Genomic DNA, 21,703 nt, shown 5'->3' on the forward strand with positions numbered 1-21,703 from the left:
GAGATGAGTTGGTAGTGGAGGAGTGGGCTGAGAAAGAGGAACAGAGAGCGTGAGAGAGATAGAGGAAGAATGTGAAAATGACAAACTGTGTTCAACAGCAGTCACAGGGATTAGAAGAGGTCAGCAGCGAAACAATGAGATGCCTAAAAATGCAATCTGAATCTATTTCTTCTGAGCTGACAGGGACCTGTTGGCTGTTGAGGCATTTTAAGCCTCACTGTCATCTTCTCTATTACACTGTCCTTTGGTTGTTTCCCTCCTGACTGGTACCTAATTAACACACAGACAGAAAAAGTATTAAATCAGCAAATTAGGGAACGGCTGGTCTTCAGATGATACACTGGGACAAATACAGCTTCTCAAACACTCCCTTTCTCCAAATGGCCTACTGTGATACAAAGATTTGCTCATCACTTAATCTTATACCTCATCTACCTATAACATGTACTGACAGTACATTGGTACTGTATAAAGAAGGCTCAGGGCTGTAGCTCAGAAGTTTCCTTTATTGTGCTTTTGGATGGTTTTATAAAAACAGATTTAGAGAATAAAAAAGAAGAATCATCTCCCAGTATCTTTATTTACCCTGATTTCAGCAGCTTGTGTTTATTACAGAGCACCCCTGGGGGTTCTCACTCGCTTTGGTAAACCTTAAACCCTCTTCCCGAAGTGGAGGCTCTTGCTGAAGTAGACACCAGGATTGTCCTGACAGCTTCTGCTAATGAAGACTTTTCTTGGTTTTCACAAATGGCTGTGTTCCAAACTCTTTGTGAATATCTTGAAAATAAATAAACTCTCCTCTGTTTCTGTTCACTAAAGACTAAAGTAAGTCAAAACAAGGTAAGAATTCAGTGAAGTCAATATTTTTTTAACTAAAGGAATACAACCTGCACCAAAAAAAAATCTAATATTCAACAGCACAAATATAAAAAAGTTCTCAAAGGCAAACAAAACCAATACAAAAGTATATATAAAAACACATTTCGTGGACACATTGGCTTGCACAGCACGTTCCCAAAATACAACATTTTAGTTCAACCATTTTCTTCAATAAAGTATCTGACCACATAGGCTACCTGTTCTACTGGAGGCATCATTCCAAAGAAAACAATGCAGGTTAGACTGATATGAGATATTTCAAGGCCAGCTGTGCCGTGGACATGATCAGATCCTACATAATCAGGTATTCATTTGCAGTTTAACACCAGGTGTAAATGGGGTCTAAGTATAGATGCCGTAGAGGCAAGACTACATTTTCTTCAAACCCCTGCAGAGTGAAACAGTGCATGCACTGCTAGCCTTCACAGCAGTCACCAGGTAAAAATACAGTCACACAATCTACTGTATTTAGTCACTACTGGTTAGACCGTATCAGGAAAATGACACAAACAAGGCTTTTTAACTCCTAACAAACTGCATGATATTTTAATAGTGAAACTAATATGAAAAGTATTTTTTACTTTAAATAACTTGAATTAGCAGTACATGAGTTATTGTGCTGTCCTAAAAATACATTAGATCAGAGACCCAGAGAAATGTAACCAAATGTTGTCCTAATTCAAACAGATTAACTGTTGATATTAACAATCATAAAAAAAAGATTGAAAGAATTCAGTTAGGTCTTCAATGTCTGATCATCACAGCATCAATCAAATGATATCAAATACATTTACTTCACCGCATTGCTTGCCTCATTTTTATCAAAACAGGGACCAAATGTGCCCTTACTAAATATTGAAAGTTGCAAGGTCCAAAAACAACCCCATCCCAATTCTGTTATACAGATCTGAAGGGACCTGATGGGATTAAGTTAAGGGGGAGCTTCCACCATATCGCTTCCACCCATCCAATTCCTTTACATCTGTCAACACTGATGGGGTAGGGGCTAGACAATTAGCTAGTCAGTGCTTGTTTTCGGGCCAGGCTATGGTACAATCCACCTGAGACACTCAGAACCCCTCTGTTGACCCCAGCTAAGCCTGCATGAGCAGGTGCAGCAGTTGACGGGCGATGGCTGAGTTCATGGTCCACAGGAACTCTGTCAGCTCTCCTTTGAGCAGCTCCTCCATGGGAACAAACTGCAGTACCTGTCTCTGGCCTCCAGGAGGCAGAATGTCAGTGTCCTCCTCCCCACTGGCCAAGCAGGCCATACGCTCCTGCAGGTCACCAAGGTGGGGAAGGAGTCGAGCGGCAGCCTCTGGACAGAACCCCACACATACCAACACCGCCCCTGCAGCACCTGGAGGAGAAGGACACCTGAAGGTGACAGAGTGGAAGGACAGGTGGAGGCAAAGGACGGTTGCAGCGGTTACGCGGGTAAAGGCGGAGAGGATGGGCAGGAGGAGGGCGTCGCCTGGTCCCATGCGGTGCAGGGAGAGCAGGACACAGTCCAGCAGGTCTCTCTGATACTGCGGCTTCCCGTCATGCAGAGTGGTGTGGGCCGTAGGTGGTAACGAGGGCTCCGAACAGAACTCCAGCACCAACCCCCCAGCCTGCTCCTCACAATCCCCCCAACACGATGCTCTGCCAAAGACTAGGCACTTTCTGTTTCCCTTGCCATTGCAGGGAGTGCTGTCACATAGGGCTGCCACCTCTGAGAGGATGGACGTGGTACCAACCATTGGGCAGGAGCTACAGGGAGGGACCAGAGTCCAGGCAGCTGACCTGTCCATGCCTGAGCCTAGGGCAGCCTGCTCCAAAGCTTCATTGAGGTGGTTCAACAGACCCCCATCACAGAATGGCGAGTTCCTGACTACAGTGAGGGCCGCCCCCACTATCACAAACCAGGTGTCCATATGGCATTCTGCCAGCGGCCCTGCCAGCACACATCCTGTCCCTGTGCCGTCGGGGCCGTGACCGTGCCGTTCCACCAAGGCAGCGTAGCGGCCCTTCCCAACACGCTCCTTCCAGCCCAAGGCCTGCAGCTCCCTCCGCTGGTTAAACGAGCCCATCTGATTCTTCTGGCCCAGGGGCCTCCGACCCGTTACGCTGCAACACGCTGGGGCCACTGTGTTATGAGACAACCAGCGGGCCCGCGGCAGAGAACTCACCTACACACAGGAATAGGAAAACATTTTTATGCAGAACTTTGTATTAAACAAGTCACTGATACTAAATGACAGATCCACCTAAAATAAATTCAGGAGGTGGCCATCGGTCACTGAATATCTCATATTATCCTCATCAAAAAGTATTCTTAAATTGTAGATAATTATTATCCTAGCAGTTCATAATGTCTAACTAATGGTCAAAGGGCATCAACAAACTTTTATCGAGCTAAAAGCTTCGCTATCGACTTGAATTAATTTTGCACATTTGTCACTCTTACCTGGAAGCGCTGCAGGTACTCCTGAGCAGTGCAGTCCCTGATGTTTTCCAGCCGTTGCCTCTGCTTCCGATTCAGGCCCTCAAACATTCTCAGGTTTTCCCAAATCGTTCCTGTCTGTAGGTCATGGAAGTAGGAGCACGCCTGCTCATGTTGTGCCAAGAACGACTGTGGGAGGAGATGGTTGGGGAATAGGGCTTCACGGGCAGCCAGGTCCGGCCCGAAGTGACGGATCAGCTTGGACAGCAGGGGCCTCACAGCCTGCCTACCATCGTAGTGAAGACAGACGACGTACACCTCAGAGTTCCCTGCTTTGCTGGTTGCCGGTTTGAAGACGCTGACGGAGCGGAAGCAGCAGTTTAACAGGTAGAGCAGGCAGACAGAGGAGTGCTCGTACAGAGTGAACATCTTCAGTACAAACGAGCCGCCTGGGCCCAGAAGGAAGAGTGCGGCCGCAACCTCGCAGTAGTGCAGCGATGACACCAGGGCCTCCTGCTCATCAGGGTTCCCCTGACAGTCAAAGCTCCCGTCCGCCGTCACCACATCAATACTGCACATGTTACCCACAAAGTTCTGCAGCTCCAACAGGTGCTTCTGGCTCATGATGTCTCCTGTGTTGTCCGAGCCAAAGAACCACCAGGGCAGAGTGTTGGCGATGAGGCGGTCGTCTGTGATGGTGGTGCCCCCTCCGTTGGCTTCGTGATAGGGGTTGAGTGTGTTCGCTGCCCAACTCCAGTCACAGGAGCACGTGTGCTTGCTGGTTTTGAGATAGTGGTTCAGAGCTGCGATGAAGGCCCCTGGAGCCTCACACAGGTGAACAGTGTTCAGCTCCCCACTCCGCAACGCCTCCTCTGGCAGAAGGTTGAAGGTGCCCAGGATCTCATAGAACTTGCACCAGGCCTGAGTGCAGATTTCGGCATTGGCGACGGCTCGCACAGTACCAATGACCTTCCCAGCACGGTTGGTGGAATTGGTATGCTGGTGCCAGACTTCCAGATCCTTATCGCTAAGTTGGTTCTTCACCTCATTTAGTGACGTCTTCAGGGTCTGCAGGAGGACGTGGTCCTGGGCCGGGTGTCTCAGTGCTTCGCTGGGGTCAGGGATACACCACTCCCCATTGGCCGGTTTGACGTATGTCCTGACTTTATTGAAGAGTTTTCTGACCTCTGCAACTACTTCCGGGTCAAAGGCTTCCTCGTCAGTGGGCTGCTGCCTGACAGGTTTCCTCCTCGCTCCCCGGCCCCAACTCATCCTCTCCTCCAGACGCCCTACAGCAAAAAACAAACAACCGATGTGATTTGATGACATCCACAACGCTATACAATGCATGCATGCATGCCCTGCATAATGTAGATTATATCAGGAAACTATTTTATTTACACTCATATTTGTTGACTTTTTAGTTTATATGCATTAATGCCTGGTCCCAGGTTTTATTTATACACTGCTCAAAAAAATAAAGGGAACACTTAAACAACACAATGTAACTCCAAGTCAATCACACTTCTGTGAAATCAAACTGTCCACTTAGGAAGCAACACTGATTGACAATAAATTTCACATGCTGTTGTGCAAATGGAATAGACAAAAGGTGGAAATTATAGGCAATTAGCAAGACACCCCCAAAAAAGGAGTGATTCTGCAGGTGGTGATCACAGACCACTTCTCAGTTCCTATGCTTCCTGGCTGATGTTTTGGTCACTTTTGAATGCTGGCGGTGCTCTCACTCTAGTGGTAGCATGAGACGGAGTCTACAACCCACACAAGTGGCTCAGGTAGTGCAGTACATCCAGGATGGCACATCAATGCGAGCTGTGGCAAGAAGGTTTGCTGTGTCTGTCAGTGTAGTGTCCAGAGCATGGAGGCGCTACCAGGAGATAGGCCAGTACATCAGGAGACGCGGAGGAGGCCGTAGGAGGGCAACAACCCAGCAGCAGGACCGCTACCTCCGCCTTTGTGCAAGGAGGTGCACTGCCAGAGCCCTGCAAAATGACCTCCAGCAGGCCATAAATGTGCATGTGTCAGCATATGGTCTCACAAGGGGTCTGAGGATCTCATCTCGGTACCTATTGGCAGTCAGGCTACCTCTGGCGAGCACATGGAGGGCTGTGCGGCCCCACAAAGAAATGCCACCCCACACCATGACTGACCCATCGCCAAACCGGTCATGCTGGAGGATGTTGCAGACAGCAGAACGTTCTCCACGGCGTCTCCAGACTCTGTCACGTCTGTCACATGTGCTCAGTGTGAACCTGCTTTCATCTGTGAAGAGCACAGGGCGCCAGACACGTTTGAGCAGACACATGCACATTTGTGGCCTGCTGGAGGTCATTTTGCAGGGCTCTGGCAGTGCACCTCCTTGCACAAAGGCGGAGGTAGCGGTCCTGCTGCTGGGTTGTTGCCCTCCTACGGCCTCCTCCGCGTCTCCTGATGTACTGGCCTATCTCCTGGTAGCGCCTCCATGCTCTGGACACTACACTGACAGACACAGCAAACCTTCTTGCCACAGCTCGCATTGATGTGCCATCCTGGATGTACTGCACTACCTGAGCCACTTGTGTGGGTTGTAGACTCCGTCTCATGCTACCACTAGAGTGAGAGCACCGCCAGCATTCAAAAGTGACCAAAACATCAGCCAGGAAGCATAGGAACTGAGAAGTGGTCTGTGGTCACCACCTGCAGAATCACTCCTTTATTGGGGGTGTCTTGCTAATTGCCTATAATTTCCACCTTTTGTCTATTCCATTTGCACAACAGCATGTGAAATTTATTGTCAATCAGTGTTGCTTCCTAAGTGGACAGTTTGATTTCACAGAAGTGTGATTGACTTGGAGTTACATTGTGTTGTTTAAGTGTTCCCTTTATTTTTTTGAGCAGTATATATATATATATATATAAAAATATACACACATGGGCAGTGGTTGATTACTGATTTATATGTACACTAGACTAACGGCTGGTACCATAACGATTTCTACCACGGTATGGTCTCGGAGTCTGAACACACTAATAAAATAGGCCTAACTGAATTAACCTTTCTAAAGACACAACCAAGCCCGCAATCATTCTTAAAGTCCAGCTACATTGTTGCTAACATGATTTAACTATGATGGAATAGTAGTAGGCTTTGCCTTATGTTAAATGGACATTTGGCAGTGTACATGAATCATTTTCTGCATCTCAAGCAACAGGGTGTGTTTGTAAATTCAATCTGGAGTGACAGAGTGTGCTCTGGACGTTTGTAAATTCAGAGCGTTGTCAGATTGTCCGTTCCTAAATTCAGAGCGTTTCACTCTTGTAGCGTTCAGAGCGCACACTGGACGCTCCGGCCAAAGAAGAGTAGGGTTGATCCGAGCGTTTTGACCTCACAACCGCAGTCAATCACCCAACGAACTGGCTAACGTTGGCTAGCTACTTCCAGACACAAATGAGAGAACACCTCACTCTGACCATTACTCACCCTAGCAGAGCAGGTTAGGCTGTTTTCGTGTTATTCAGAGCTTTGGTGACTAAATGGGGTGCTGGCAACAAGTTAATCACGTTTTTTTGCCGACGTTTACTGATTCCGGCCATATTGAACGGGTGTTGAGCGTTCGTAACTTCATAACGTTATTCTGCGCTCTTGTATACTCAGACGAGTGCTCTGAAATCGGAGTAAATAGACAGAGCGAATTTATTAACGCACCCACAGCAAGTAGGCAGGACAGCTTGCTACACCTCTCTGACTAGCTAGCTAACCTCCTACTAAATAAACCTAGCCAAACGTTAGGCATTTCATACAATGTGCCTAAAGGCGAAACAAGTAAGCAAAATCATTTATTTACATTTTATTGCTGGCTATAATACATATTTAAGGGATACATAACTTAACTAGTTGTTTAAATGGCCACATATCACACAGGCCAGGACATGATGTCCCCCTCTCCTTGCAGGTGCAGCGGCTACGTCTGTGTTGATAAGCAAGAAACTACGGGGTCGACTTTTAGGCCTAAACTCATTTCGTTAGCTAACTAAGCTAGTTTCTCTAGAGTTAAGGAACATATCCTAATGAATAACATTAACTAGCTACTATACCTTGCTTGTTTACTGTACAAACACTTCCATAATAGGCACAAGTTTACAACGCTTACGGTCGTTAACTTTTGTTTGTAACTTAAGCTTCCCGTCGGTCATAATGCTAACTTAAAAGGTTCTTACCTAGCTAATGCTAGGCCAGCTAACATCCTCCTACGCTCAGCACAGCTAGCTTCTCAGCAGACACACCCCCCCCCCCCCCCCCCCAGACTTCTTCGGTGAGGTTTAATGGCGGTTGGCATCCAATATGTTGCATTACCGCCCCCAACTGAACTATAGATCCATTACACTTAAATACTAAATGGGAATCAGAAAAAAATAAAAACATATTTATTATAACCCTATCAACTAACCCTATACTCATTAAAACCCATCACCTTATTCCACGACTTTAACCCTCTCTGATCCTACCCTAGGCCAACAGCCTGAGAAGATGGGACACCACCGCTCAACACACCCTGTAACTCTTCTGAATTTAAATTGAATACCTAAATACTTCTCTGCAGTTGCCACCACAGCATATATTTTCTGTGATTTACTTCCCATTTCTGCAATATAGTTGATATCCATTACTATGAACGCTAAGAAGCCAACCTTACTGAAGCATACATCACTGATTGGCCTATCATTCTGTACTGGCACAAATTTTACACTCACTGGGATCCTCACCATTGACCCATCCTCCTCCACTTTCTTCACTGCCTCAGCATATAACACCTTCTGCACTACTTTTACCCTGGCACCTCAACCTGCCTCTCTAGCCCCATAGACTTCCGATCCCCAACAACATGAGCAACCTCACAATTGACAAACAACTTTATCCACCGAAACTTCACAATCCTCTGTCATATGCCCTCTGGCACACTTCACACATCTTGGAATTTCCCTCTTACACACTACTGCAACATGAACATAAACGTTGCACCTGAAACAGAGCAGTGGATTCTGCACAAAAGCTCTAAACAGATAACTGATATATCCTAACATGACTTTGTCTGGTAGACTGACAATGACTCTTCTGTTTCACCATGCTCCCCACTGGGTCTGCGTCACACCAAACGGCAGGCATCACAAACACTAGGAATGTTCAACTTCAATTGCTACACCTCCACACTTACCGCTACCACAGAGAGCTAAGAGCAAAGAAAGAAACAGATCTTGACCCACGTTGCATGACACAAAGCGCCTTCTCCCTCTGGTCATAAGTAACACAAACAAATATCACAAGTACACTACAGGTTACCTTTAATTGATTTAAGATTCTTCTTCTTTGGGATTGGGTTGGTGGCGCGCATCTGACTTAAGGTGAATACACCGCCACCTACAGTACTGGAGTGTGAGGCCAGACACCGCCTAACTACATACAATTATGTCCTTAGTCCTGTTCACTCTAAGAAAGTGAAATAGAGCCTTAAAACACCACTTCCCTCCCCCCACTACACCACCCAAACCCCAACCCTGTCCAGCCTCTCTAACCCTTTCACACAATCTCTCCTTATCTACGCTATATAATTCCCAAAATATCAACACATGCTCCACCGTTTCCTCCACTAAACAGTCATCACACTGACCTGTTTCATGTCTCCCTATCACAATGTGACATTCAAACCTGTATGCCCAAACCATAGTCTACTCCACACAACTTCCTCTCACCTACATCCCATACTCCCCACCTCTTCCTTTACTGATCATTGCATGTGAGAAAATTGGCTCCCTTTACTACTAGCATCCCACTTCCTTTGCCAAAAATCTAACCCTTTTGCTCGGATCAAGGACTTGAATTCCCTGAGGCCCAGAGGGACCTCAATATATACCCTCTCGCCTAACAGCACTCTTAGTCAACAAATCATCCTTCTCATTACCCTCCACACGCACATGGGTGGGAACCCAGAAAAAGCTTACCACCACTCCCATTAACAGCACCATCATCTCCAAAAACAAGTCTCCCCTATCTGACCTGCCCGTCTTCACACTACTCAACACTGCAGCCGAATCAAAGCAGATCATCACTCTGAATGTTTCATCTCCTCCACCAATTGTAAACCTATTATCAAGGGCATCAACTCGGCCGCATACACTGACATTATTTAAATGTGTATTGGCGGATCGAAACCGTGATGTGCATACACCGCCACCTACTGTACTGGAGTGTGAGCATACACCGCCACCTACTGTACTGTAGTCAAGGCCTCCCTATTCATCTATCCCTCTTATCTTGCTCTGTGTTTCCACCTATTATTCTGGAGTGTGAGTTCATTACACTTCGTAGAAAAATTGCAAAACCAACTTACCTTATACCCATTAACGCCACCCCAGTTATCACTCCTTTCAACAGCGCCCTGCTCCGGGGAGCAAAACAAGTCCCAGTACTTGTCCCTAGGTGCTTAGGAAGAAGCACCCGTTCCCTCTGGGTGGTAGAAATGTAAAAAATCATCACGAGTCCACTTCGAGTTACTTTCACCAACAACAGTCTCCAACCTCTTCTCCACCCAACCTGACACCACATATGGATCTTCCAGAAGGCAAGGATCCATTCTCTTTAAAAATCTCAGTCTCACTGGGCCAGAATCTTTTCTGTTCAAAATTAAACAGATCTGATCCCTACACAGGCTCCAGGGGAACCTGGGAGGGCGGGCCGTCTTCCGGCGCCAGTACCCCTTCAAGTCTTCTGATGTAAACACCTGAAGTCTCAAAAACATTTCTGCTGCAGCCACAAGTTTCTTTGACTTCTTTGACACCTGAGCCATAAAGTTTATAACTGTGGAGATGAACGCCACAAAATCCACCTTATAACAAACAGGGTATCTTTTGAATGGCAGCAAACATTTACGACAAGCTGTGGTGCATCCACTACCATATCTTCACTAGCGTCAGTTGTTTTGTCAACTCTTTTAATTTCCTCCGCATAGGAGATTCGATTGACCTCTCTAACTGTTGCCACCTCAATCTCTTTCACCCTTACAGGGCACTCCAGGAACTTGGGATCATGATCCCCACCACAATTGCAACACCATTGTCCTTCTACACACCGTTCTTCCGTATACTCCATCCGTCTGCACAAACTTGAAACATGGCCAAATCCTTTGTAATTTTTAATGGTTTGGGGAAGAAAGCTCTTACAGCGAATCTTACATAACCAGGTTTCACATTCGTAGGTAGATGCTCTTTATTAATAAATACAACAGGACGACAGACTTTCTTATTTTTCTCCGTTCACCCAGCGGGTAAGGCGCCGGACACCAACTACATCAGGAATTCTCTTCATGTACACTGCTCAAAAAAATAAAGGGAACAGTAAAACAACACAATGTAACTCCAAGTCAATCACACTTCTGTGAAATCAAACTGTCCACTTAGGAAGCAACACTGATTGACAATACATTTCACATGCTGTTGTGCAAATGGAATAGACAAAAGGTGGAAATTATAGGCAATTAGCAAGACACCCCCAATAAAGGAGTGATTCTGCAGGTGGTGACCACAGACCACTTCTCAATTCCTATGCTTCCTGGCTGATGTTTTGGTCACTTTTGAATGCTGGCGGTGCTTTCACTCTAGTGGTAGCATGAGACGGAGTCTACAACCCACACAAGTGGCTCAGGTAGTGCAGCTCATCCAGGATGGCACATCAATGCGAGCTGTGGCAATAAGGTTTGCTGTGTCTGTCAGTGTAGTGTCCAGAGCATGGAGGCGCTACCAGGAGACAGGCCAGTACATCAGGAGATGTGGAGGAGGCCGTAGGAGGGCAACAACCCAGCAGCAGGACCGCTACCTCCGCCTTTGTGCAAGGAGGAGCACTGCCAGAGCCCTGCAAAATGACCTCCAGCAGGCCACAAATGTGCATGTGTCTGCTCAAACGGTCAGAAACTCCACGTCTCCTGATGTACTGGCCTGTCTCCTGGTAGCGCCTCCATGCTCTGGACACTACGCTGACAGACACAGCAAACCTTCTTGCCACAGCTCGCATTGATGTTCCATCCAGGATGAGCTGCACAACCTGAGCCACTTGTGTGGGTTGTAGACTCCGTCTCATGCTACCACTAGAGTGAGAGCACCGCCAGCATTCAAAAGTGACCAAAACATCAGCCAGGAAGCATAGGAACTGAGAAGTGGTCTGTGGTCACCACCTGCAGAATCACTCCTTTATTGGGGGTGTCTTGCTAATTGCCTATAATTTCCACCTTTTGTCTATTCCATTTGCACAACAGCATGTGAAATTTATTGTCAATCAGTGTTGCTTCCTAAGTGGGCAGTTTGATTTCACAGAAGTGTGATTGACTTGGAGTTACATTGTGTTGTTTAAGTGTTCCCTTTATTTTTTTGAGCAGTGTATTTAATGTTAACATCCATCGTCACCCCTGAGATGACTCCTTTACCGGGCGCTCTGCTCTGAAGTTCAAAGCATGATACTTCTGTTGTATGGATTCTTTTGAGGCATACTGCAACCTTCCTCTGTTCTACAGAAACCCAATTAATCAGAATAATAGCACTTCTGGTCACTTTGATAGATTCCACTTTTCCCAGAGTATGCGTCACCATCTTTGACACCTCAAACGGGTCTCCCATGTATGCATCCTTCACGTACACAAATATCTATCCTCCATTCCAACTTTAGATCATTTCCTTTTTGTTTCATTCTTTGACACTACTGTTGTCCATTCATCTTCACCAACTTTGCTCAACGCACTGCTCAATTCAACCCCGGCATCCACTTCCACCGTCTTCCTCCTGTAACGGCTTTCGTTGGTGGAAGGAGAGGAGGACCAAAATGCAGCGTGGTACGTATCCATAATATTATTTAATCGAGAATGAATACAAAATACAAAAGAACAAGAGAATAAATGAAAACCGAAACAGTACCGTATGGTACGAACACAGGAAACAATCACCCACAAGACACAATAGAAAACAGGCTACCTAAATATGGCTCCCAATCAGAGACAACGACTGACACCTGCCTCTGATTGAGAACCATACTAGGCCAAACACATAGAAATATAAATACAGAACAAAACATAGAAAAACAACATAGAATGCCCACCCCAACTCAAGCCCTGACCAAGCTAAAATAAAGACATAAAAAAGGAACTAAGGTCAGAACGTGACACCTCCAAAACGTCCACTTCCCATTTTAGGGCTCTTCTTTCCCAGTCCCAGTCATCCCCCCATTATTAGGATATGTCTAAGTTTACATTTTATCACTCTTTTGCTTTTCCACCAGATCCATCTGTTTTTTGTGCATTTTATAACCAATAAATCCAGTCTGTGAACCTCATCCAGACAAACACCCACACAAAACCCTTAGACTGCCTGGTTGGCAATGGGCAGTGCTTGACTTGGTCTGAAATAGGTGTCGGTACTATTTTTGGGTCCCGGTACTGTTTGTATTTAGGTGCTGGAACTTTAAGCCAATATTTAAGGTGTTGGAACTCAAGCTGTAGAACATTTGAGGTGCCAGTACAGTTCTTGTGAGCTGGGGCCCGAGTCAAGCACTGGCAATGGCGCCATTAGGGACATTCCACACTAAATAGAACTGATCCAGAACCAATTAAGTGAAGTCTGACCTAAGTCCTTCTCTGACTGCACCGAACCATTGGGAAACCAGCAATCCAGAACTTCACCCCCATCCCCCAATGTCTCAGCCTGTAGAGTGGAGCTGCGGGTGATGTAATGGCCTTAATTTGACATGATAATGGTTCGTTTATTAGTCTGAGAGAACAACATAAGAACTGTGTGCATTCTACCCATACTGCCCTGAGGCGCGTACATCTGTGCTCTGTCTCACAATATGTTCACAAATTACTACTGCTGTAACTGTGATAAGAGTTAGACATCTTAGAAATTACTACCTTTAGAGACACATGCCAGTAATGACAGAATGGGGTCGAAAGAGTTGGAATTATTGTAAATTTAAAAAATGTTGTTCACTAACCAAAAATATATTGTTTATTTGTGACATGCTTTAGCTTGAGGAAGTCTCAGCCTTTTCTCCACACTTGAGGACGCCATTCTCCTATTCAAACCATTTTAGAAAAGTATTTGTGCAAAATTATTTTATTGCCAAAGCAGACCTCCTAACAAGTTACAGTTGAAGTCGGAAGTTTACATACAGTTAGGTTGGAGTCATTCAAACTTGTTTTTCAACCAATCCACAAATTTCTTGTTAACAAACTATAATTTTGGCAAGTCGGTTAGGATATCTACTTTGTAGTAATTTTTCCAACAATTGCTTACAGACAGATGACGGCAAACTTTACACCACTCCAGCTGACACTTGGCAGTGCACATGGTGATCTTAGGCTTGTGTGTGGCTGTTCGGCCATGGAAACCCATTTCATTAAGCTCCTGACGAACAGTTATTGTGATGACTTTGCTTCCAGAGGCAATTTGGAACTCGGTAGTGAGTATTGCAACCGAGGACAGACGATTTTTACTGTCCCATTCTGTGAGCTTGTGTGACCTACCACTTCGCAGCTAAGCCGTTGTTGCTCCTAAACATTGGTTCAGTCCGTTATATCTGGAGTATTTCTCCTGTTTTAGCTGATATCCTTTGTGAATTTAAGTATGCTCTCTCTAATTCCCTCTCTTTTTTCTCTCTCTCTCTCGGAGAACCTGAGCCCTAGGACCATGCCTCAGGACTACCTGGCCTGATGACTCCTTGCTGTCCCCAGTCCACTTGGTCGTGCTGCTGCTCCAGTTTCAACTGTTCTGCCTGCGGCTATGGAAGCCTGACCTGTTCACTGGACGTGCTACCTTGTCCCAGACCTGCTGTTTTCAACTCTCTAGAGACAGCAGGAGTGGTAGAGATACTTTGAATAATTGGCTGTGAAAAGCCAACTGACATTTACTCCTGAGGTGCTGACCTGTTGCACCCTCTACAACCACTGTGATTATTATTTATGTGACCCTGCTGGTCATCTATGAACATTTGAACATCTTGGCCATGTTCTGTTATAATCTCCACGCGGCACAGCCAGAAGAGGACTGGCCACCCCTCATAGCCTGGTTCCTCTCTAGGTTTCTTCATAGGTTCCGGCCTTTCTAGGGAGTTTTTCCTAGCCACCGTGCTTCCAGACCTGCATTGCTTGCTGTTTGGGGTTTTAGGCTGGACTTTGTGACATCATCTGATGTAAGAAGGGCTTTATAAATACATTTGATTGATTGATTGATTGCTATAACTCCTGAGTCTGATGTTGGTTAACACTAAAACAGTCATATTCAGCATCTCCGCTGTCGGGCTCTACACTGCACCATCACTGATATACCAGTACTCACAGCTGGGATAGAGGGAGGTCAGTGGGGAGGGAGAGTGGGAGAGAAGAGATGCAGAGCAACAACAACAAAAATACGTATAGAGGGAGAGAAAATGGAAGTGTTTCCACATGTTCTGTCATTTCGAGGTGCAGTCTTTATTTACAATGTCTCATTGTGGAGGAACTCATTCAGTCTTCCTGCCTTCATCCCTATGAAACACTGCCCCCTGCTACAGCTCTGCAACATGACACACTGCACGCTGACTGGACTGTAGCTGCATATCTGTTGTGATTAGTTGTGATGGCCACAAAGGAAGAATCATTTATGAATGCACATACATGTCTATGCATACATAAATACATAGATCAATTTCCCCATGCAGTGTTGATATAGCAGCACTACATCAATATGTTATTCTAGACTTTAATTCTGACTCCCATGAACCTCAACTTTAAAAACATGATGAACCTCAAACAGAACCCGGGTACAATCATAATGATGTTGTTTTATTGATAATGACACTGGCAAAGATGACAGTGATGGTTATCAGAATTTGTGGAAGATCTCCATAATGGCAATGGTAGTGCTCTGTCCAAAAATGAAGGCTCCAACAATTACAGTAATCACACCCCACACAGTGCACACCACCCTGCAGACAGGGAGAGAGAGAGATAGAGAAACAGAGGGACAAAAGAGAATGAAATGGGTGGAATCAGGTACATTAATGAATGTTAACAATAGTAATGCAATAGTATGCAATTTAACTCATGTTTTGTGGGCATTTTGTGATTCAATACAAAACCACCAGGGGATCTCATAACTTCAAACTACTCCACTCACCTGACTCTGGGTGACACAGGCTCTGACTGCATAGTGAATACCAGGCAAAGCCCTGCAACACGCATCTCAATGTTAGTTGACACAAGTTTTACACAAACACAGGATCAGCTCAACACAGGAACGCTTGTGAGTCACAAACAACCTCAGACACATGCCTACATACACACACACACACACTTTGTTTCATACCAGGAAAGATAAAGATGAAGAAGGCACTGATTCCTCCGATAACGCTGATGACCTCACTCATGTCAGGGACGAACATGGCGATGAGGAGGGTGACTGTGATCCAGATGACAGTCAGAATCACTCTGCATTGGTTCTCAAACGAGTGTGTGACCCCACCATGCCGACGGCGACGAATTCGCAACATCAGGTCCAGAATGACAGACCTGTGCAATGAACATAAATTTACACACAGACTCAGTTACATGGTAACACACAGAAACAACCTCTTGTGCTGTTCAAGTGGGGCCCTACCTTCCCAACAGAAGTATAATTGGATAGATGGTGATGATTGATATTCCAAATAGCAGTCTGGCAATGATCATGACCACATCATTTCCAGGATATGACATCAGAATATCAGCCGCCACTGTGCGCCCAAACGTCAGGAAGCCAAAGATACCTAAGAACAGAGAAAGATTGAACATTGAATACTTCCTTGCATCCTAAAATCCATCCTTCTTTCCTTGAGGTATTCACTGCTCAACCCTAAAACCATCCAACTGCTTTCACCAATCCAACCACTTTTATCAGTGATTTACTTCAAGGAAAGAGGGACCATGCCATGATTGACAGGCCAGCTCACCTGTAAGTGTGTAGATGAGCAGACAGAAGAGCATAGAGATCACAGAGATGATCACCCAATGGGAGAGCTTCTTGTTCTCCATGCTGCTGTAGATGGCTATACAGGCCTCATGGCACTGCAACACACAAACACACATTCATATACATACTAATAATACACAAACAGAGTATAGGTGTTGTAGCAGTGTAACACACACACAATCAAAATGCATAACCCTATAGTACAGATACTGTCTCCAGACTTCAAACAGTTAAAAGATTGTTCTGTACCTGGAAGCCAAAACAGATGGTGGGGACGACGCTGAACATTGAGGCCCATGAATCTTTTCTAGAAAACATAGAAAACAGGGAGTAACAGATTATCACACACATCATATGGACAAGTATACTCATACTTGCCGAAGAAACACGTGCACACAAACACACATGCACTTACATACACACACTCACACAAACCAACTCACACACTCACTGACCCTTCACTGTGCTCTGGGGTAATGACGGCTGAATGTTCGTCCATCATGTAGTATTTGACAATGACAGCCACACAGAGATATGTAGCAGCCAGAGTGCCCAGCACACTGAGTGATACAGAGAGAGTCAAATAGTCAGAAAAAGAGAGGAGAAATAGGGGGTCTGAATAGCCATGTAGTATCCCAATTTTTAACACACACAGACATGCACAACACATATTACACAGGCAAGCACCCCCGCTCCAACCGACACACCTGGTGTATTTCTGGATGCCAATCTCTTTGGGGATGGAGAGAGGGAGGATGAAGATGAGACACATGATGAAGAGGTGGAACCGTTGGTCCGTGTACCAGTGGTACGGTATCTCGCCCTCAAAGGACCCCGTCACAGTCTCATACAGAGACACACACACTGGAACACATACAGAAAACACTCATAGATACACGTTAAAACATTTTCAGGACGTTGGTGGTTCTATCGGTATATCAGATAACCGCATCCATTTTCCATTTATAACTGTGGCTATGGGGCCATTGTGTGAACGACGTGATGCTGTGCCAATGCTGGTCTGGACGTTATCACTCACGTTTGTCTAGCTGGTCCTGCACCACCACCAGGAAGGCCACAGAGATCATGAAGAGGTTGAAGCAGAAGCAGACCTCACACAGCTGGCCGATGGCCCCCCCACACACCTCTCGCACCACGTCCTGATAGGTATTCTTTCTGCTGATGGACGAAGCATAGCCCAGGATGATCAATCCGCTGATCAGGAACACCAGTGATACCTGGGGGCCGGGGTTGAAGGAGAGTGTTTTGCAGTACAGATATCATTATGTCTGAGCACATAAATGGTTCAAGTGCTATTCTCCCTACCTCCCTGAATTGAATCCCTAAAATTGTTTGGATAAGTGCTAGAAGTTTGACAGGGAGCTCACACTTGGCAATTTAAATGCAAACCATGTTCTCCATCAATGATACAGTGAGATGGAAACCACTAGACTAATTGTGTGTCGTAACCCTGATGGAGTAAATCATCCACCCATCAGACACATACAGAAAGAAGCACAAATACACACACAGGCAGGCATTCACTGTGAGTACTGCTGCTATTACAGTATACATGCATGTGTGCCTGCCTGGCTCCTGACCCATGAGCCCTTCATTAGAGTTAGCCTGTGAAAAGACGCATCTCATTCACACCAAGGAACGGAAATTCAACAAAGCAGGCCTAGGCCATGGGTGTATGCGGCCTCACACAGGCAAACACACACAGGGGCAGACTGGGACCAGAAATCAGTCCTGACATTTCTAACACACCAGCCTATTTTTTCCCTCGAGGCACCCATTATTAGCCAGTTAATGATCATTTTGTGCAACAACAAAAAAACAAGCAAAACAGGCCCACTGGGCTAGAAATGGAACAGAACATCTGGCATTTGTCCACCACCGTGACACACACACACAAACTAATATGAGAACATTTAAGTATTAACAGGATGAAGTAAACAAATTTTTACTTTAATGAAGGGTGCAACAAGGTGCAAGGGTGCTATGACTTCCACAGATTTCCCATAGTGCATGTTTGATTGAATTGACACCAAGTTACAGCACATTTCTTGATTGTGTGGACAAATTTTTTTTTTTCTGTTTTATTACTTTACTTTTTTTTTTAAACAATCCCACTATTTTGGTTCTTGATTTTTGATTTCGCTCACCATTTCAACGCTGATGGCTTTATTGACTCCTCCCGCCTTCTCGAAAGCCCACGGGAAGTTAAGCAGTCCCGCGCCTAGGGCAGATTTGAGCATTATGAAGATGGCACCGAACGAACCGAGCCGTGGGGGATCCGCGTGCGACGCAGATCTCGCCATCAGGCTGATACTCTCACGAGCAAGTTCTTCCATGTTTGGCCACACAGGTCACCGTCCTTGTCCGTCTTTGCAGTACAGTTTCCTGGAGTCGGGATGGCAGATGTTACCGTTGCGCTTTAAAGCCCTTCTGCCTTCAAGTGCGCCCTGAGCCTCAAATAGCTATAGAGTGTGAGGAGATTAATTTAAGTGTCGCTGAAGTTTCCAGTCCCATAGAGTCCTCAGCGTTATGGCTTCAGAAAGAAAAAGTAGTCTTTCATACATTTGTGCTATATATACTGTATATATAGGCCTACCCTAGGTGGCCGCTCATTCTGTCCATGAGGCATCCACGCGCATCGCCACGATTACACAAGAGAAGCCGAGGTGGACTCAGATAAAACAGCCAACACATTTCAATCTGAGGTGACAAATATGACACCAGGCTGCGACCGTTACTGTGTGTGTGTGTGTAATTTTGTGTCTGACTGTGTGTGTGACTGGGACACATGTAATTCCACTGGGTACATACTTAAATTCAATGCATTTTCCATGTTTGTTAAACGTAATTTCATTGAAATGACGTGTAACCAACGTTGATTCAACCAGTGTTTGTCCAATGGGATAATATGCCCTGTTTCACCCCATACAGAACCAATCAGTCGATATAATCGAGAACAATCATCAGAAATCAAGCGATACGAATCAGACAGTAGGGCGCCGTCTGACGCACTAGTTGGTCAGAAGGTTCAAATCATCGTTTCATAACGTAATTTCCGAGTAGGGGGTAATGATCATTTTAATTGTCCTGAAACTAGAATATCTTATGATGTCCTTTCCCTTCGTCAAATGTACGTACTGGGTTTTTAAAAGTGTTTTTACCCCGGGATAGCCAGCTAATATGACCCATAGTAAGGAAGAACATGTATTGAGTGCAATTCGATCTACAGTACATCTACACCACGATATGATACGTTGATTTGAACCTTCTGACCAACTAGTGGGTCTGGCGGCGCCCCACTGTCTGATTCATATCGCTTGATTTCTGATGATAGTTGTCGATTATATCGACAGATTGTATTTGCATCTGGTGACTGTTTAGTGATTATCAGCTCTTTGTCCAGTTATATGAAGAACAGTGGCTGGCAGCCGCTAGTATAGGAACAGAGGAGCGCGGTGCATAAAGGTGCATGTGCGTAAAATTGATACGAGCGACATTCGTCTAGAATTCGAGTTAACTCAGACGACACAGAGGCCCACTGAGAGTAAAATATGCTCAAAGGAATTCGGCACGAGAGTGACTCGTGCCAAAAGCAAACAGTATCACCTGAGCAAATAGGATAACGTGACGCGTGCTGACAGCGAACCTGACAACTGCATGGTTTAATGTGGCTTATTTATGAGGATCTAGTCTCCCGTGGCCATCCTTGCAAAATAAAATTAATTGTATGATCAGCAGGTAAACGTTTGTGATTTACAAGTACAAATTGTCATTTTGACAATTGGAAAACCCTCCTTGTTTGTAATGTGAACTTTAGGATCAGGAGCAGGTCAGGGGTCAGATGGTCGTCTCTCAGGTGCACCTGACAAATAGCATGCAGCAGAGGTCTGTCAAACAATAGAGAATACATTCTCTCAGGTTCTTCCTCTTTCATTGTGTGTGGTATGCAATGCATCTGAGAGAACAAGATGCAGGTGCTGTCTGTAGCTTCAACATTCACATCCTCCAGATCAGGGAGATCATGTGGAGAGTCATGTGACCTTTAGTCAGGGGTTAAGGCTTTAGTGCTCTAAATTAAGGTTAGAATCAAGAGAAAAATTATGAGTCTGGGGCAGTCTGTGCTTTTGGATAAGACACTGATGGAAAGGGACAATATTTTTGCTGATAATGTAATGAGTACATTAGCAGTTTAAAAAAAACACATTACACTATTTACATGTAATCAGTTACTCTCCAACCCTGCTCTATGATCACCTCAGCTGTCTGAGATTTTGGCTGGCCACATACTGACCACTCTCTCTAGCTTCTCTCTTTTTTGTAGTTGCTCTCTCTCGCAATGCTACTGTACCTGTAAACTTCCAGTCATTGTGCTAACACTAGTTAGTATTGACTCACGAAACTATCGCTACTTCATACTGCATGCAGACATACAAATGGTATCTATGAGTTCATCTGACTCTGGGTAAGTAGAACAAGGGCTTAAATGTTGTTATCTCGTAGTATCAGTACTTTATTCTGCTGCTGTGCTTGTTCCCCCTCTGGCTGACCTCTCTGTCCAGATCCTGTCTTTCTGGGTGCAAATGTATACGAGTGTGTGTGTGTTTGGCATATATATCCTACAGTGCATACAGTTTCACTTTGCATCTTTTATTAAGGTTTGCATTTTTCATTCAACTCTCCCATTTCTGTATCCAGTGGGATACAGGTTCCTCGGGATCGGAAGAACCCCTTGTTCACCATCTGCACGTGTGCATTCTTCTTGTAGGGAGCCTCCAGGGGCTTGTCTACATGCCAGCCATACATAGACGATGAGAGGACAGGCACCCGTCTACTCCTTTCCTGGTGCAACAGGAAAAAATGCAAAATTACATCAATAATGGGCAGTAAGAGTTCTAAGTGGACTGGCAAAAACGAAGGGACATCTTCAGAAAGATTATGGCCCAGAAAAGAACTTTGTAAATACTTACCTCCTTATTAATGTTCAGTGTAAGGTTCACAGCCTTGTCATCACGTGACACTTTGGGTTCATACCCCTCCCTGAGATGGAACACTGCATCATAAACCCTTCCTTGCTCCTCACGCTGTGTATACAAAAACAACTGTGATTAACAATTGGCTAATGCCATCATTGGAGGTAGTAGCGTCCCTGGAAGCATATTTTAGAGGAGGTAGTGCCATATAGCTTAACTACAGGAGTACTGGTTTACAACAAGCCCTGCCCCGGATGTAATCTGCCTAAATGACTACCGCCACGTAGCACTTACGTCAGTAGCCATGAACTGCTTTGAAAGGCTGTGTAACGATTCTCGTGGGCTGAAGGAAGAGTGGACCAAGGTGCAGCGTTTAAAGTGTTCATGA

The 21,703-nt window shown here is 45.3% G+C and overlaps 2 protein-coding genes across 7 annotated transcripts; both read right to left on the reverse strand.

Moving 5' to 3' along the window:
• Positions 1 to 852: 852 nt before the first annotated feature.
• On the reverse strand, positions 853 to 8,617 carry LOC129834502 (cap-specific mRNA (nucleoside-2'-O-)-methyltransferase 2-like). Of its 6 annotated transcripts, none has more exons than XM_055899542.1 (4): positions 7,400 to 7,588; positions 6,786 to 6,968; positions 3,329 to 4,593; positions 853 to 3,050 (listed from the first exon to the last, which is right to left on the reverse strand). In XM_055899542.1, exons 3-4 carry the CDS (start codon positions 4,574 to 4,576, stop codon positions 1,974 to 1,976), a joined length of 2,325 nt encoding a protein of 774 aa, XP_055755517.1. In that variant the 5' UTR covers positions 4,577 to 4,593; positions 6,786 to 6,968; positions 7,400 to 7,588; the 3' UTR covers positions 853 to 1,973. The 6 variants fall into 6 exon arrangements, with proteins under 6 accessions (XP_055755517.1, XP_055755520.1, XP_055755515.1 ...); XM_055899545.1 differs by having other exon boundaries at positions 7,523 to 7,569; XM_055899540.1 differs by lacking the exons at positions 6,786 to 6,968; positions 7,400 to 7,588 and adding an exon at positions 8,518 to 8,617.
• A 6,521-nt stretch (positions 8,618 to 15,138) lies between these two features.
• On the reverse strand, positions 15,139 to 19,306 carry LOC129834504 (putative sodium-coupled neutral amino acid transporter 8). Its single transcript, XM_055899546.1, has 10 exons — positions 18,493 to 19,306; positions 17,364 to 17,562; positions 17,032 to 17,188; positions 16,780 to 16,884; positions 16,574 to 16,631; positions 16,305 to 16,419; positions 15,974 to 16,121; positions 15,683 to 15,885; positions 15,494 to 15,545; positions 15,139 to 15,302 (listed from the first exon to the last, which is right to left on the reverse strand). The coding sequence occupies exons 1-10, from the start codon at positions 18,679 to 18,681 to the stop codon at positions 15,200 to 15,202; spliced, it is 1,329 nt and encodes a 442-aa protein (XP_055755521.1). The 5' UTR covers positions 18,682 to 19,306; the 3' UTR covers positions 15,139 to 15,199.
• Between the last annotated feature and the right edge of the window lie 2,397 nt (positions 19,307 to 21,703).

Source organism: Salvelinus fontinalis, chromosome 35, assembly GCF_029448725.1.
Source record: "Salvelinus fontinalis isolate EN_2023a chromosome 35, ASM2944872v1, whole genome shotgun sequence".
Taxonomy (NCBI): domain Eukaryota; kingdom Metazoa; phylum Chordata; class Actinopteri; order Salmoniformes; family Salmonidae; genus Salvelinus; species Salvelinus fontinalis.

Excerpts from the sequence above, each read along its gene's own strand:
- LOC129834504 (XM_055899546.1), bottom strand. The coding sequence starts at position 18,681 with ATGGAAGAACTTGCTCGTGAGAGTATCAGCCTGATGGCGAGATCTGCG. Across the intron at positions 16,885-17,031 it reads GGCATCCAGAAATACACCAG|TGTGCTGGGCACTCTGGCTG; the intron begins GTGTGTCGGTTG and ends TGTATCACTCAG. Across the intron at positions 16,632-16,779 it reads ACCCCAGAGCACAGTGAAGG|AAAAGATTCATGGGCCTCAA; the intron begins GTCAGTGAGTGT and ends TATGTTTTCTAG.
- LOC129834502 (XM_055899540.1), bottom strand. The coding sequence starts at position 8,602 with ATGACCAGAGGGAGAAGGCGCTTTGTGTCATGCAACGTGGGTCAAGAT. Across the intron at positions 4,594-8,517 it reads CTTAGCTCTCTGTGGTAGCG|GGCGTCTGGAGGAGAGGATG; the intron begins GTAAGTGTGGAG and ends TTTTTGCTGTAG. Across the intron at positions 3,051-3,328 it reads AGTACCTGCAGCGCTTCCAG|GTGAGTTCTCTGCCGCGGGC; the intron begins GTAAGAGTGACA and ends TCCTGTGTGTAG.